Source organism: Canis lupus, chromosome 9 (genome assembly GCF_003254725.2).
Source record: "Canis lupus dingo isolate Sandy chromosome 9, ASM325472v2, whole genome shotgun sequence".
NCBI classification, from domain to species: domain Eukaryota; kingdom Metazoa; phylum Chordata; class Mammalia; order Carnivora; family Canidae; genus Canis; species Canis lupus.
Genome location: NC_064251.1, coordinates 1,990,885 through 2,007,626, shown reverse-complemented (window position 1 = coordinate 2,007,626; position 16,742 = coordinate 1,990,885). Strand labels below are relative to the sequence as shown.

General features: G+C 63.8%; 1 protein-coding gene and 2 long non-coding RNA genes across 4 annotated transcripts; 2 read left to right on the top strand and 1 right to left on the bottom strand.

The window, feature by feature from the left end:
- Nucleotides 1–972: 972 nt before the first annotated feature.
- Nucleotides 973–6,958, top strand: LOC118355720 (uncharacterized). Its single transcript, XR_004818767.2, has 3 exons — nucleotides 973–1,506; nucleotides 5,885–6,056; nucleotides 6,399–6,958. It is a non-coding gene; the product is annotated as an uncharacterized LOC118355720 (long non-coding RNA).
- Nucleotides 5,415–9,973, bottom strand: LOC112672909 (uncharacterized). 2 transcript variants are annotated; one of them, XR_003144599.3, is made up of 6 exons: nucleotides 9,684–9,973; nucleotides 8,247–8,357; nucleotides 7,148–7,315; nucleotides 6,830–6,933; nucleotides 5,898–6,390; nucleotides 5,415–5,717 (listed from the first exon to the last, which is right to left on the bottom strand). It is a non-coding gene; the product is annotated as an uncharacterized LOC112672909 (long non-coding RNA). The 2 variants fall into 2 exon arrangements; XR_007413128.1 differs by lacking the exon at nucleotides 9,684–9,973 and adding an exon at nucleotides 8,448–8,684.
- Nucleotides 9,974–10,053: 80 nt separating this feature from the next.
- On the top strand, nucleotides 10,054–13,952 carry LOC118355661 (uncharacterized). Its single transcript, XM_049115054.1, has 4 exons — nucleotides 10,054–10,143; nucleotides 10,875–10,914; nucleotides 11,408–11,510; nucleotides 12,449–13,952. Exons 1-4 carry the CDS (start codon nucleotides 10,054–10,056, stop codon nucleotides 12,978–12,980), a joined length of 765 nt encoding a protein of 254 aa, XP_048971011.1. The 3' UTR covers nucleotides 12,981–13,952.
- Nucleotides 13,953–16,742: the final 2,790 nt, after the last annotated feature.

Below are 16,742 nucleotides of genomic sequence, written 5' to 3'. Positions count from 1 at the left end.
TGGGGTGCACAGAGCACCCTCGGGCCCGGGCGGGGGGCGCTCAAGGCAGGAGCGGGTCCTCCGGGACTCGAACCGTCTACACCGTCTGCGGGGGGAGGAGCGCTGGGGAGCGAAGCCTCGCGCCGCCGCTGAGTCCAGGGAGGCGGTGGCCGAGCTGCCGCGGGGCTCTCGGACGCCCGTGCTGCGCTGCACAGCCGGTCTGCCCCTGGGTGTAGCTGTCCACGGCCCAGGGCCTGGCTCTCCTGCCCCCTGCCACAGGCCCAGGGCTTTGGGGACCGCGCCACGCGTCCCGGGGGAATGGACGCCCGCCCCCGCCCGCGCCCCCGCCCGCGCCCCCGCCCCCGCGGGCACTTCTCGGATGCAGCCCTGGCGACCGAGCCTTTCCTGCCCGCGGAGCCCGCCCGATTCCGCGGATTCCGGGCAGACGGCGCCGCGGGGCCAGACGCTCCCGCAGCCCCGGGGGAGGCGCTGAGGCCGCTGCGCTCCCGAGGGGCGAGGGGCCCCGGGACCCTTCCGCGCCCCCAGCGCCTTCCCGTCTCCAAGGCGCGTGTGCGCGTCTGTGTGTGTCCGTGTGCGCTGGGCTTTCCGGCCCGCGGGAGCCCGCCTCTCGGCCCGCGGCAGGTGGGGAGGGGTCCCGGCCCTCGGCGGGGTCGCGGCCCGGGCGGAGCGCCCCACGCGGTGGCTCTCTACTCACAGTCCCCCCCCACCCCCTGCACCTGTTTCCTGAGTAGCTGCGCCGCGAGGCTGGGCCCCGGCTTCCCGTCCGGGTTCCGACGCCCGGTTCGGGACTTCCGACAGGCCCGAGCGGCCGGCGCGCCCTAGGCGCTCCGAGTGGGGCCCTCACTGTGCGCGGGGGGTCGGGCTGCAGGTGCCAGCGGGAGCCCGGGACGAACGGCGGTCCCGGCGGCCCCGTGGACGCCCCCGCACTGCCCCCAGCGCGGGGCCCAGGACCCGGGGTGCGCGGCCGCCCGGGGGTTCGAGGCGCAGCCCGCTCCGTGGAGACCTGGGTCAGAAACCGCGCCCCCCGCGCCCCCCGCGCCCCGCCGCCCGCGTTCCTTGAGCGCCTCATCCCTGAACCTCCCCGGAGCCCGCGCGTCCTTCGGCCTCCGCTTCCCGGCGCCAGAGGGACCCCGCGGGCCGCAGCGGCGTCGTGGGCTCCGAGCCCCGCCGCGCCCCCCCCTGCGCCCCCGCTGGCCTGCACCCCGATCTCCCCAGGCTAGAGGCCACTCGGAGGCGAGGGGTCCCCGGGGCGAGGGGGTCCAGGGCGCAGAGGGCGCGTGGGCGCAGGAGAAGAGACCCGCGGGGCCCGGGCCGGCTGCGCGGAAGGAGCGGGAACCCCGGCCCGGCCTTGCGTCCTGAGCCGGGGGCGGGCGGGGCTCACCTGCCACCTGCGCCCACGACGGCCGACGGCTGGGCTTTCACCTCCGGGAGAGGAGACCCGGCACCTGGCACTGAGGGGCGCCCGCCCCGCCGCTCCGCAGGGGATGGAGTGACGGCCCGCAGAGGGTAGGTGGGCCTGGGACGGTGCGGGGCACAGGGGCGGGGGGAGGGGTGCGGTGTGGAGATCCGAGGGGAGGACACGGTGGCCAGGGACGGACCCCTCCACCCCCAGCCCCCTGGAGCGCTGCAACCCCCCCAGAAGGGCTATGGGGGGGCCCTGCAGGGACCGTGGGTGCTGGGCCAAGCTGCCGGTCCCTCTACCTTATTTCAATCCTGGGCAGGGAAGGATCCAGACCTAATGGTTTCTGGGGCTTCCTCTCCGTCCCCTGGGCCCGGAGATACCAGAGAGCCCCGGGGCTGGGGAAACAAACCCCATGGAAAAGGAACCCTCAGCTGCCCAGCTAGCTGGTGGGAAGGTCCAGTGCAGGGGCACCTTCCTCTGTGGACCCGCGGTTCTCCCCTCCTGTGTCACCCCAGGGGCACAGAGGCAGGGAGGAAGTGCTGTAAGCCTGGATGCTGAGCCCAGAAGACAGTCCTCGGGGCTTTCCCACCATAAGTATGCAAGAGGTGTAAGTAACTTCACAGGCACAGATAATAGTAAAATGTAATAAAAATAATTAGAAGTGGATGAGTTCTGAGTATTACCTTTATTCTTAATATAATTTATTTAATTATAAGTTTGTGTAATTTAGATTTTAACGATGGCTACGTTTAGCAATCCCACTTGCAAATTCCTGAGAACATAGCAATGAGCCGGTGCCAGTCCGCTCTGCACACCCCTGGTGGAAGTGGATGGAGAGGCCTTCAGAAGGCAGGCAGGGCACAGAGGGCTGGGGGCAAGTGTGGCTGTGTCCCAGCCTGATGCTGTGCCCAGGACCTGTGATGTCTCCGGGTCTGTCCTCTCCCTGGACCAAAGCCATGAACCCATCTAGAACCTTCACCTGAGCACAGAAGACTCCCCTAGGGGTGGGCAAGAGTGGGCCACTGGGTGGATGCTGAGGGGATGGGTGCAGAGAGGGTCCCGGGAAGATGCTGGGAAGACCTAGGACAACACCGGACAGGAAGACATGGCCCACCCAGCCCTTGACTCTGAGCCTGTCCATCATTGAGGCCCACCCTGCCTTTTTAAATAGCTACCCCTGAAGTGGGCAGGCCGGGGAGCAGAGGGTGGGGTGGGGCGAGCCGTGGGCTCCTGTCTGGGAAGAGAAGAAGGCAGGAGTCCTCCCGGAGCCAGCTCTGGAGCACAGGCGGCTCCATCAGGTCCACGTCGCTCCGGAGGAGGTGCCGTGGGCCGCTGCTGGGTGGGCTGGCGTCTCAGCTGGGATGGGAGGACCCTTTGCAGGCGTGCAGGGGCTAGCATTTTAGACACGTGGGGGACACTTCCTGCAGCACGCCCAGGTGGTGTTTTGGTTTTGTTTCTGTGCCCCCCACAGCCCCTACGCTGCCGGCCGTGTTCTGTGTCTCTGGGTTCTGTGTCCCTTCCTGGCGGTGCTTACTTTGCGATGTGATCGGTGCACTTTTCTCTTTGTGGTTAGACACCTCACGCGAGGTGTAGCGATGTGTGGCACCCAAGGGTTGTCCCTGGAGCAGGGGAGACGGGCTTCTGGCTGACACCAGGTGACAATCAACGGGGCAGCTGGACCCTCAGAGTGGGGCAGGCCGTGTGACTCCCTCCTGGCCCCATGAGATGATGCTCGAGGGGTGGGCACGGGGCAGTTCTGACAGCAAGCCCCAGCCCCCGTGGAGCGGTTTTGCTGACAGACCCTGCCCACCCACTCTGGTGTGACGGGGACAGGGCCCTGCCGGGCGTGGCCTCCCCGCACCCCCCACCCCACCCCGCAGTCCCTCCAGCCCTCTTGTTGGGCGCCTGTGCAATAATAACCCTATCTTGCAAACAAGAAGCTGTCCCTTTGCAAAGCCGTCTGTCCACATTCATTCATGCTCGTAAGGCCCCCGTGGGCTACTGTCCTCACTTGACAGATGGGGACACCGAGAGAGGCCTGAGAAGCCCCAGACCACACGCGTCCAGTGGAAGCAAAACTGGGGGGCAGGCCGTGGCCCTGCCCCCCCCCGCCGTCGCCCCACTCAGCCCGGGAGCCCCGGCCGGCCAAGGCAAGAGCTCCCTCATGTATGGGACTGGGGGAAAGCAGCATGAGGAGGGGTTAGGCCCGTCAGGCCAGGTCCACAGAGCCCAGTCCAAGGAGCTGCCCGGCCGCCAGCCTTGGAGGAGACGCCGCCCTGCTTCTCCGTGGGCCTTACACATTCACATCCGCCTGCAGAAACCACCAAAGCCGCGGCGGCTGCCGGGCCACAGGCGGCGTGGTGACGCTGGCCCAGCCCTGGGGGGCTCCTCCCCTGAGCCCCACACGGGGGCGGGGGGCCAACTGGGGCCGACCCCCATACATGGGAGCTTTGTAAGCTCGAGCACGAGCCCTTCCCGGGAAGTCTCGTCGCACTTTCCCCGGAATAGGCGTTTGAGGTGCCAGGCAGAGCCGTGGGCATGTAGTACAGTGTAAATATTCATCAGGTTTGCTCGCAGTTCAGCAAATATTTCCCGAGCATCGACTGAGGGACAGGCCGGGTGCCGGGGCTACAGAGGAATCAGTCTTCTCTGTCTCAGAGGGCATGGCGGCTCCCGGGCTACCCAGGTGTAAGTGCCCCTTCCGCGGGGCAGGTGCATGCCACGGGGACCGGAGACACCGCAAGCCCTGGCGGACGGGTGGCCCGGGGTTCAGCAGTCAGGACGGTGTCCTGAGGTGGTGACCCCAGGGAGGCATCTTGAAGAGTGAGGAGGAAGCAGGCTAGCGTGGCCAGTGGCGGGGGAGGTGGGGACATGCCATGCACGGAGGGGACGCCTTTCATCTTTGAAGAATAAAGTGCAAAGCAGAGGGTGGGAGCTGTGCATGCCGGCTGGGGGCCGCGGGGCCTCCCGTGGGCCAGGAGGCACAGACATCCCACCTGGGAACACTTCCCTGGGGGGCACCCCCTGGGGGAGCCCACGCTGCAGAGGGGCCTGGCTCCAGGCGCTGCTGGAAGGGACGTCGGAGGGAGGTTATGCTGTCAGGGCTTGGCGGTGACTTGGGGTGAGGAGCTAACAGAGGGAGGGAGCTGGCTCTGCCCTCGGGGTTGGGCCAGTGGGTGGCGGGCGGGGGGCCTGCATCGGTGCGCATCTCCGCTAGCCAGGGGCAGATCGAGGCCACCAAGGCCACCCCGTCCGGGCGCTTGTCCCGGCAGCCAGCTCTCAGTGGGCCCCTCGGGGGTGTCAGCGTCCGCCTCCAGGTGAACTCAGGCCATCAGCTCAGGACAGTGGGGGATCGGTCACCCAGGGAGAGGGTGGGACATAGGAGAGGATGCGGATGGACCCTTCTGGTACAATAGCTGAATTCCGTGTTCAAGGACTTGGGGGAGGCTGGGCCCTGGTGCTCTTAGCCATTTAGGTGGCACCTGTGGCATCAGAGTGCTTCCCGCGCCGCCTTCTCTGCCCTCTGAGACCTAGTAAATGCGGCAGCCGGTTCTGGGGTGGCCCCGGGGCTCCCGCGCCCTGCCAACACCAGTGAGCGTCGGTTTGGTCCACTCCTCCCAGCTGGCAGCACCTGGCTGGTGCGGTGGGTGCCGGCCGCCAGCCGGATGTGTCCTTGCACGTCACGTCCGCCATCTGCTGACCGTCAGGAGAGGGCATAGGAAACAGAATGAGGGGAGGCCTCAAGGTGTTCCGGGGTGTGCTGGCCGGGGTTACAGGCCTCAGGCCTGGGCTGGGAGTTCTCAGGCAGGGGAAGAGCGGGAGCCTCGTGGCACGAGCTCGGGGCTGGGGGGCTGCAGGCTGGCAGGTGCCTGGGGCTCAGGCCGGGGGGAGGGGGGGGCCGATGCAGGGGGCGGAGAGGACACTTGTCGAGTCGCCCTCACAAGCCTTCCTCCACTTGGTCGCCGAAGCCCACCCCCCATGCCCGGAGTCTTGGTTTTATGTCACCTGCCTTAGTGCCTTGGCCCGAGCAGCACCACGAATTCCAGTAACGCACGACCTGCCTTCGGGGTTTCCGTTCCCTCGCTCATTCGCTGGGTCAGCGGGCTTTCTTCCAGAACCTACTGTGTGTCACAGGGATGGCTCCCAGAAAGCAGAGACCCAAGAGCCTTCCAGCTCTGGCGGTTAGAGTTTTCTTGGTCTTAAGTTTCAATTTCATGCACTTTTCCTGAAACATTGGCATCTACTAACCGGGAGCTATATTAGGATCCCTCTGAGACCGTGTCTGGCTGGGCCCGCAGCATGGACGTTAAACGACCTGCGGTTTAGGGGGGCAGGATTTCAGCTTTCTGGGCCAATCCCCCACCTTGATCCGCAATGTCTGTAAGATGTGCGGGGGGCGGGGGGCTCTGGTGCAGGGAGGGAGGGAGCCAACCAGGAGGGCAGGTGGCTCAGCATGCAAGCGGTCCCCCCACCCCTGCACAGGCCCACCATTTACCAGCTGCAGGACCCCCAGGGAGACGTACAGATGTCATCAGATGGCACGGGGCGGGAGGACGCCGTGGAGGCCTGGCACACAGCCGGCAGGATCAATGGTGTTGGATGTTGTTGGACTGAAGCTCTGCAGAGAGGGTCTCGGAGCCGGAGGGGAGCCCAGGTGACATGCAGGAGGCAGGGAGCTGGCTCTGGGTTGGGGATGCACATCCCACCTCTTTCTTGTGCGATGCTGAGTCAGTGTCTGAAGCCGTCAGATCCTGTGGGGTGTGTGGTCCCTCCTACCCTTCTGGGGATGTCATGGGGACGCAGGGGGACTCCTGGGAGAGGAGCCTTCCTCCAGCACCCTCTGTGCGTGTGCGTGTGTGTGTGTGCATGCGCGTGCAATGGGGGAAACCTTAAACTGTTCGGGTGACTGGGAAGAAAACAGAGGACAAAAAGGTCGTGGGGTCAAAACGCCCTCCTTCTGGGAAGATCTTCATCTTCTGTTCCATTTCCTGCTCAGCACAGGGTCGGCGGGGCGCAGAGCGTTGGGAAGGCAGGAAAACAGGAACTGGTCAGAGCCCGTCCTCCGCTCAGGACCAGCCCGATCAGCTGACCGTCACTGGGCCGGGGTCCCCAAGGGGTCACTGGGCCAAGGCTGAGCCCCGAGGAGCCCAAGCAGGAACTGGTCCCCCGGTGGGCCTCTCAGGAAGGGCCCTGGGGCCGTGGGAGGCGTGCCTGCCCCCCGCGTCCCCTCCTGGCCGCCCCGCACTCTGTCTCCAGTGGCGAGAGACGTAGGCCTCTGCCTATATATCCCCCCCGCCCCCCCTCCGCCACCCGCCTCAGCCATTTGTTCTGCGCCGCCCACGGGCCAGGGTGGTGCTGGGCACAGGGGACATCACTGAGGACAAGCCGCCCCCTCCACGCCGCGGGATCCACAGAAGAGATCCTCACAGTTTCAGAAGCTGGATCGAGTCCCACGTGGGGCCCCCTGCTTCTCTCTCTCCCTCTGCTGCTCCCGCTGCATGTGTGGTCGCTTGCTCTCTCTCTCGCTCTCCCTAAGGAATGAATAAAATCTTTAAAAAACCCCACAAAGACTCGATGGACCAGAGCCCTTCTGTACCCCCAGGTGGGTGGCCCTGGCGTGGTTTGTAAGCCTCCTCCGCAGGCCCCACGGGGCCGAGCACCCGCTGCCCGCAGACATGGGCGGCTCCATCCCTCAGCCCTGCACTCCCTTTCCCTCCTGGACCACTTCACAGATAAACTACCTACCAGCCTCAAGCTCCACTTTTGGGGGGAACCCAGCTAGCTCAGGGACGTCTGGGGAGCACACAGCAGGACCCTGACCCAGGCTGTGGGGGTCACGGAGGACCTTTTCAAGCAGTGACGTTTCAGTGGAGCTCTGCAGCAGGAGCCGGAATTGTCTGGCACAGAGGTATCCTAAGTGAGGAAAAGCAGCAAGTGCAAAGGCCCTGAGGCAGCAAGGTGTTTGGGACTAGCTATAGCAGAGAGTGGGGTGAGCAGGGGGCAGATGTGGGTCACGCTAAAGGTTTAGACTACACTGGGGTCTTGGGGATCCACCCAGGGGTTTGGAGCAGGGGACGATTTTGGAAAGATTCTGCTGGCCACTCAGGGAGAATGGATCCAGCTCTGGCACCAGTGGAGGGAGATCAGTTAGGCTACTGTTCCGGCTGGAAGGATGGCTTGGAAGAAGAGTGGAGGTGGGGAGAACACCCCCAAAATATTGTCACGTGTAGAATCAGTGTCTGTTCGGTGTGACGGACGATCATGTTGAGCTTGTGGCCTCCGCGGCGGCTCTGGGTGACCTCCCACAAACCCAGCAGCCCCGAATCCCGTCCACAGGCCTCTGACACTGCCCCGCTGGCCCCTTTCCTGCCGTCTCCCGATTCCCTAGGTCGGTCTGGGGACACCCCCAGTGCTCATGTTGCGTGGCGGTCGTCCAGCCCAGCCGCAGCCAGCTGTCTCGTAACCGCCTCCCACTGAGCAGAGCAGAGCGGAGCGGGAGGGCAGGGCTGCCGTGCACCGTGGGAAGCAGCCTGGCTGTCGTGGGGCGTGGGGCGTGCACCTTGGTGGCCAGCCAGGGGGGCTGCACCCTCTCTCATCCGACAACCTCTGACACTCACTCAACCGCAGGAGTCTCTTTCTTCGTCTACGAAAGAGGGATTTGCCTGCCTCCCAAGGAAGCGTGTCAGGAGGTGAAGCCTGGAGCAGTGGTGGGCGCGGAGGTGGCACCGGCACGGAGCAGGCGGGCACACGGCCCTGCGGTTCGGCTCCTGTCCAGGGTGCGGGCCATTCCCCACCCAGCCTCCTGCCCCAGGCCAGTTTGCTCCAACCCGGGGTGACCACTCACCCAGGGATGGCTTCCAGGGAGCCTCGTGCAGGCCCAGCCCCACGGCTTTGAGGGGCTGGGCTCCCTTTCCGGCGACATGCCCTCCAGGTGCAGGGCAGGCTGTGGGGTGACCTGCAGGAGAGCACCCACATCTGAGCCAGAGCCAGGAGCGGCTGGGAGGGTAACTCAGCAGGATAGAGACCTGGCCACCAGGAAGCTCACCTTGTGATGGCCAGACTCAGGCCGCCTCACACCCTGACCCGGGGGGACAGGCCCTCCTCGCGGGCAGCGCCATCCCCAGCTGGGGGGCATCATCTCCGACCTGCAGCTGCGGGTGCCCAGCTCTGCTTGCTGCCCCTTTAAGTGAGGGGATGCCTCGGAGAGGTAGGGGAGCTCCCAGCCAGTTTCCAAGACATTTGCTGCATTTTGCTGCAGTATCTGGCTGGTAGGTCCCCTCCATCCTCTCCCTGCCTCCCTCCCTCCCTCTCCCTCCTCCCCCCTCTCACACACACATTCCCTCCCCCTACTCCACGTTGTCCTCGTCCTCGTTGTGTGATCTCCGCTCACACTCTAGTATTGGGTCTGTGAAGTCACCGCTTGCTTCCCGTGACTGCCATTTATAGCTGACAATAATGAAAAGCACCCGCTTTACACTCACTGGGCCCCAGCAGCACGACAGAGACACGGATCCCTTTGTTGCAAATAATTAATTTGGTTCCATATTGCATAACATCCTAAAAAGCTTTCCTGGGCGAACTCCTGCCGGCCGGACACTGTGATCTCATCAATACTGCAGTGCATCAGGCCCTCGTGTTATGCGGTTTCATTAAAAATTTAATTTGTGGTTTAAATCTGCAGTGTTCCCTTTAAAAGGATGGCAGGGGCCGGCGACAGGTGGGGGGCAGAGGGACAGGTGGGGGGCAGAGGAGGTCTCGGGGAGGGGGAACCCCAGCCTGAAGGGAGGGGGGGGCCTTCCCGGGGCGGGAACAGCAGGTCCGTCTCCTATTGGCTGCCCGCCGCCTGCTGGGGCCTCCACTCCTGAGGCTGGAGGAGGGAACCGGACCATTCATAGAAAATGTTTCCCAAGAGCTTGCACCACGATTCCCTTTCCCTGGCCACGGGGAGGGGGCGGGGGGGGGGGGGAGAGCTCCTGGGAGCCCAGGCCCCGGAGCAGGGCCAGGTGGGGGGAGGCTTGTCACTGGACCATCCCTGAAGCCCTCCCAGCCTGCAGGTCAGAGCTGCACTCTGTGTGGCCTCCCGCAGGTGAATGGCCCTTTCTGAGCTCAGGTTGTCCCCTCACCCCGAGGAGGCGCAGCCCGTGCCCCCATGACCCCCACCTGGCCGTGGGGCAGGCAGCCTGGGTCCAGGAGACCCCTGCCGGGAATCGCAGGTGCTGAAAGCCTGCCCGTCCGTCTCATTTCTCCACCTGGGCTCCCTCCATCCCCGAGGTCTACGTACCCCTCCCGGAGATTTCTTTCCGGTTGGCGCTGCGGGAGGGGGCCGCTCCCCTGTGGCTCTGGTGGGGGCGGAGGGGCCTCCTGGGTGACTTCCTGCCGCTGGCCTGGGCCCAGTGGCCGGGTGGCCCGGATATTGGAGGGCGGGGGTTTGTGCATCCGGGCCATCTTCTGACTGTGTTCCAGAGGGATTCGGTTAAGCCTCCCGGGGCCAGCTGCAGAGAGAGGACGTGCTGCTTGCAAAATTGATTTGCTGCCTTGGCATTTACATCAGGGAAGGGGGGTGTCAGGTGCGTTTCCCTCTGTGTTGCCGCCCTCCCACCCCACCCCCAGAGTAGGGACTCCCTCCCATGAGCACACGGGTCACAGGCCGCATGTCCTGGACAGAGCGTGGGCAGCACTCACATCAGTGCACGGGTCCTGGTCTGCTGGTGGTGGACACACAGCAAGCCCTTGGGTCCCAGGCAGGACCAGGACAGAGGGCCACACCCCCCCCCCCCCCCCGCACAGAGACTGGCCCCAAACACCCCTGCAGGGGCCCGTCTCCCCAGGCGGGCTGCGGGCACCACAGGGGTGAGAGCTGGGGGTACAGGTGTGAGGTTCACAGGCTCTCCAGGAAGGGGGGCACAGCCAGCCAGGACCAGGGTCTCCTGACCCCGGGGGTGCTTTGGGGGGCCTTGTGTGCCACCTGAGGCACCTTCCTCCATTCCTGGGGAAGCAGGCCGAGGTGAATATTCCTGTGATGGGCGGGGGGGTTTTCAGAGCATCGTTGCTCCGGGGCGGGAAGACGGTGCCCACGGGCTCACTCAGCTGGGCGGCCACAGCCGTTCAGGGCAGGGGGCGCCGGGGGCACCGGGTCCTTCTGCGTGGGAGGGGGTGGCTGCGCAGCACCACCTGGGAGACAGAAAGGACGGGCAGCTCTGTCCAGCAGTCCAGAGAGGCATTTCGGAGATCCTGGGCTGCTCGTGGAGACAGCCTGGCCTGGCAGCGCCCCAGGAGCCGGGCGGACGCAGGCTGGAGAAGCGCCGCTTCCTCACCCCCTCCCGGGAGCTTTGGGAGCCCAGAGCACCTGCGAGAGCATCTGCGGGAGGACCTGCTAGAGCACCTGCCGGACGCTCCTGGGCAGTTCACAGATGGAGGGGCCTGGCCGTGAGAGGGTGGCCTCAGCAGCCTCGGACTGCGTGACCTCGGACAGGTGACCTCACCTCTCTGGGCTCTGTCCAGGGCTAAATCAGGTAAGTCCCGTAAAGCTCTTGGCGGGGTGCCGGCTGGGGAAGCTCTGGGTACCTGCCGATCAGGATCATGCGGCCGTTTCCCTCCTCAGGGTGTGCAGGCGCTGGTCAGTGCCAGGGAGGAAGGGGTGGGCCTCTGAGTGACGCCATGGGCTGGACCTTTGCTCAACACCACCCCGTCTTTAATCTGAATTTAATTAATTTTTAAAATGTGTAGTACATCACACCTAAAATCTAACTGAACCGTTGAAGGATACAGTGGGGCGGCGGCGAGCACAGTGCCGGGGCCCCCAGGCCTCCTCATCTTCTCAAATTGAACTTCGGTGCCTTAAGCCCACCCCCCTTCCCTCCCCCAGGGCCCGCTCTCCCGTCCCTCCTCCCCAGCCCTCCTCCCCAGCCCTCCTCCTCTCGGCACCTCCTATGAATGGGTAACCCATGTTTGTGTCTGGTTTACCTCGGGAGCGCCAGGCCTCCAGGTCCGCCCACCCCGTCGCAGGTGTCAGGACGCGGTCCTCTTCAACACTGAGGACTAACCCGTTTGGTGTTTCCACTGGTGGGCGACGGACTCCTGCCTGGGCTGCTCCCGGCGTTTGGCCGTTGTGAGTAACGCTGCTGCGCACACCGGCGAGCTCATGTCTCTTTGGGATCCCGCTTTCACTCCTGGGGAGGTATACGCCGGGGAGTGGGATCTCTGGGTGGCCTGACCCCGTCTGGATTTCTTAGTTGACAACTGCAGAACGTGGAGTCTGCCCCAGGGCCCCAGCCTCCCCCGTCCAGTCCCTCTGCCCCTGCGCCCCGGCCCCTGGAGGGCCCTCTGGGAGAGGTGGACTCTGATGGGCACACCGAGCGAGCATCGTTGCTCACATCCTGGGAAGGGGGCGCTCTGGGCCAAAATGGCAGTGGCCAGTCATGAATGGAATGAAGAGTGTCGCTTCAGGCCAGAGCCCTGCAGGCCTTCTGGGTCATTCTCTCTTTCTCTTCCCCGGTGCAGCAACGGGGTCCCTGAGCCACCAGGGCAGACAGGGGGCCTCCTGCTGACCCGTGGCACCACGGCTCCAGAGGGCACAGGGAGGGAAAGCCCTGGTGTGTCCGACTGTGCGTTACGGCGCCTCTGCCGGCAGGGCCCAGCCCGGCTGCCCGGTCCTGCCCACGCCCGGCTCGCTGGCTTCTGTTCCTTGGTGGCAGTAACCAACCCCCTTCCAATGACTTCCTCGATGCTCGCCTTGGCCCCAAGAGCTTTCCCTCTGCACGGGGCAGCCTGGTCTGGCGGAGGAAGCTGCTTGAGCTGTTGCCAGTGGACACTTCCTTCCTGGGGTGGGGACCAGGCGTCCGGGGCGGTGGGGACCGGGTTGCAGAAGCCAACAAAGGCCATCAGAGTAGGAGGTGATGTGCGGTGTGGCTGGGGGGGGATGGTGAGCAGCGCGTGTGTGTGTGTGGGGGGGGTGGGGTGTTGGGACAGCAGGAAAGGGACGCCCCCACCTCCTGAGGCCATAAACCTGCGAGCCTGGGTTTGAATACCGGCTGCACCCCCTTCCAGCTGTGCGTCCTCAATCTGTGTGAAAGCCAGTGAGCACGTCTGGACCTTGGAGGGGACGGCGCCCACAGGGCAGGTGGCAGGAGAGGAGGTGTGCAAAGCAGCTGGCGCGGTACCTGGGCGTCATACTGTGTGTGGAGCCAACCTCGCTGTCCGCTTGGCCCCCGACCCCACCCCTGGCCTCCGGGGGTACCCCGGCCCCTGCGCCCACCCGGGTCCCGAGCAGAGGGCCAGCCACGGGCTCTCTCGGCGCCTGTGGCTCCCGGGATTCCTGTGGTTAGGATCCCGACTCCTCTTTATTGTTTTTAAAGTGTTTTACTGTTGGGAAGCCTCAAGCGTCTCCACGGAGGACGTAAATAAAGGTAATAACTTGGCCATCAGGAAGTTTCTCCTGGCGGGTCCGCCTGGAGCGCCCCGCCCGCTGCAAGCAAGCCCCGCCCGGCAGCCAGCGCAGCGGGAGGGGGGCAGCCTGTCTCCCGCCCTTTCTGGGTCAGCTCCCTCTTATTCTCTGAGCTGCCAGCACAGCGCGGGGTAGGCGTGGGCTCCGGCCCCCGGGAGGGGCGTGGGGCAGCCTGTCAAGTGGACTCGTGACAAGTCCGCCGCCCTCCCACCTCCCCCCGCCGGATGTGCAGAGGGCACACGGGGACACAGAGATTAGGGCCCGGAGCTGGGGGTGGGGGAGGCAGTGAACTTGGCGACGGTGGGCATGGGCTTTGGGACCAGGCCCTGGTGCCCGGGGCTCAATGTCTGGGCCGGTCCCATCGGCCCCCCAAGCCTCCGCTCTTTGGGTGTAGAATCCAGACGGTGGGCGATGGTCTGCGCTCCCTGGGGCTGGGCCCGGAGGGTCCTGCTGGCAGCCCTGGGCTGAGGCCTGCCCCGCACTGTCCCATGCAGGCCGCCTGCAGGGGGCCGTGGGGCTTCCCCGTCTCCCACCCGACGCAGAGGAGGCACCAGGCTCACCCAAGCAGCCGTGCAGGGGTGGGGACTGAGCACTGGCTGGTGGCAAAGCTCCCCTGGAGGAGCCCTGCTGTTCCCTGGTGGCAGGGTGGGGGTGCTGGCCTCATTTGAGAGGTGGTTTGCTCGGGGGCCTGGAATCAAGCCGGATTAATTAGACCCGGCAGGCCTGAGCCTGAGAAGGCCCAGAGGGTCCCCAGGCTGCTCACTTCCCAATTTTCATCTCTGACAGCTGAGGGCTTCTATCAGCCACCAACCCTGGGCCTCTGTCTCCTTTCCTTTAAAATTTGTGACAGCACTTTTTTTTTTTTTACTTTTATACTTAGTAACACTTAAAAAAAAAAAAACCCAAATATACATGCCCTATAAGAAACCATTCAGAATGTACAGATATTTACCAAATGTGACCGTTTGGCCCAAGGCCAGAGTGGTGGCCCTTGGGTGTTTAGGGGACCTTCTGGGCTGGTGGGTGGGCGGTGTGGCTGGACGCCGGCCACGGGGAAGATGCAGGACCAGGATGCAGTGGCTGTCGGGGAGCTGGGGGCCATGGGCTCCAGAGGGTGCGCAGAAGAGGCAGGGGGAGAGGGCGGAGGGGGGCAGCAAGTGTCTCCGCCCCCCAACCCCTGCAGGGAAGCAGCCCCGCCCCCGCCCTGCTCCCCACAGAGGAACGGCCCCACAGCAGCGGCTCCGGGCCTGTGCCGAGTGGGGTGTGGGGCGGGCGAGCCAGGCCCGGCCGCAGCCTCTCGGGCCCGGCGACCTTCCTCGAGGCCCAGGCCTCCCTTGCCAGCCTGCGCTGTAATCGGGTTTTCCTCGGGGCCTCTGGCACTGACCTCGTTGTCCCGCCTCCGCCTCTCTCTGCCCTGAGCGTCCACCCCTCACGTTCTTCGGACCCAGGCATTGAGCCTTCCCGCCCCCACTGTCCTCCTCCACCCTGATTCCACCCGACAAGGTCAGGCTGGCACCGGAGCCCGGGCGGGGACTTGGGGTGCCCGGCACGGCGCACTTCTCTGCGGTGTGTGCGACGAGGAACAGAAGGGTTTCCGGGGACGGACTCTTGGTCTGCAAATGGCAGCAGCAGCGCACAGGTTGGAAGAAATAACGTGCGTCTAGCACAGGGCCTGGCACATCCCTCGTTGCTTCCTATCTGCCGATTGGCAGGACTGGACGTGCCCATGAGAACCGCCTGCCCCCAGGTCCCACGGGCTACTCTTGATTACAGTCGGCGGGACTGTGGGGCCAGCACCCGGCAGGAGCATCTGCCAAGAATAGCACGTCCCCTGGAGGGACATGTCACTGTGGTCCTCACAGATGTGAACACTGAGGTCAAGAACGGTTGAGGGACTGGGCTCAGGTCCCAGAGCTGGTCCCGGTGGACGTGGGACTGAAGCTTGGTGCACTGGCCCCCATACTCCTGGGTGTCCCCCCTGCTCAGCGTGTGTGGGTGGCCTCCTTCCAACCCCGAGTGACCAGATGCTCAGCAGCTTTGCATACCCAGGGCCCCGGGGAAGCAGAGGCCCTGAGAACATGGTCCCTCGGAGGGTCACTGCCCCGGTGCCTTCGCCAGCCCCTGGGAGGCCGAGTGTGTTCCTGTTGGCTTCTGACAGGTTGAAGCTTGTTTGTCAAGACCTTGTCAGCATGGGGCTGCCAGGAGGAGGCCTCCTGTCTCTGACGGGGATGTCACTCTGGGCTCTCAAGCCGAGAGGGGCCGTGTTCACTGATTCCTACACGGCTCAGCCTCGGCTCCCTGTAAGAGGGAGCCTCCAAAGGATTGGCCGGGGGCACAGGCATCTTTGTGTTTAAAATGAGGGCAAAGCTGTCACCGGCTCACGCAGTTACCTGAACGTGGAGGTTTGGCGGAAATCAGGCAGGCAGCATCAGCTGCGGCTCTCCCCACCCACCCCTGCCCCTGCCCGAAACCCCGCTGCCTCCCCCGGCCTCCGCTTCTGATTTCAGGTTCGCCTCTGCTCTGTCTCACAGCTCCTGCAAACCGAGAAGCATGAAGCCTGCCCTCCGAGGCTGCATGAATAATAGAACTGAAATCATCCCTGGTTAAAAATAGATATTCTTCTTAATAAATATTTTACATACTGTCTTTAGGATATACAGATCCCCTGACTGAAGAGTTAAAACAATCCCTGTTGTTGAACCCAAAGAATATAGGAAAGGCTCAGCCCTGGCTCTGCCCATATGTTCCTGCGGCCACAGCTCCCGCCTTGGATCTCACTCGGTGACGTCCGATGAAAACAACCCACGCATGGGTGACACAGAGCTGTAGCCAGGAGCTGCCTGGGAATTCTTGGGCATGTTAGTCACCTGCAAATTTTATGGAGGCAAATCAGTTATCACACGTCCCTTGGTCAGTGAGGCTCAGAGTTCAGAAAAGCCGAAAGTAGGATCTTGTGTTCCCGCTGTGCAGGACTTCCACCGGGAGTGGAAGCTGGGGTGTCTGGGGGGCGGCCATGGGGAGGGAGGGAAACTTCTGGGTGGGGAGGCAGGAGTAGTTGGCGTTTAAAGCACTGGCCCATTTCAGAAAACTTTGCAAATAGTACAACCTTGAAGGTCTGCATTAATTAGGACACGGTGTGAACTAGATACAGCAAATGGATCTGAATAATCTACAGAAGTGACCCCAACCTTGACCACCTCCCCCCTCATATGAGCTTCCTCTGGAAGACAGAGGCAGGCAGGAAATGCTGGGGTCTGCCCAGCATGTGGATCATTTCAGAGTGACCCACATGCTGAAGGCCCCAAGAGAATGGCTGGAGTGTCCTTATTTGACAGGGCAGGAGACTGGGTTTGGGAAGGCGGAGAGTGCTGAGACCAGGACAGATGAGCCAAATGGGACTCAGGGGCCCACATCCCTGCCTAGAATAACTCCACCTGCTAGTTAATTTGTCTGGATAGAGCACAGAGCCCCTTCCTGTGAAGTCCACTTATCCCGAGGAGGGACCCTGCTCTCCCTTGTGTCCTCCGTGTCTTGAGGATATTTTGGTCTAGCACCCAGAACCCTGCGTGGCATGTACGGTTTCAGGTCTGTCTCCCTTCAGAGAGTGAGCTCCTTGAGCACCTGACACGTTGTTACACCAATGGATGGATGATGGATGGATGGATGAAAGGGGTGATGGATGCATGGATGGATAGGTGGATGGATGGATAGATGAATGGATGGGTGGATGGATGGATGGATTGATGGATGGATGCATGGATGGATGGATGATGGATGGATATGTGAGTGGATGGATGGATGATGGATGGATGGTGGATGGATGGATGGATGAATGGGTGGGTGGCTGGATGGATGGTTAGATGGATGAGGATGGGTGGGTGAATGGATGGATGGATG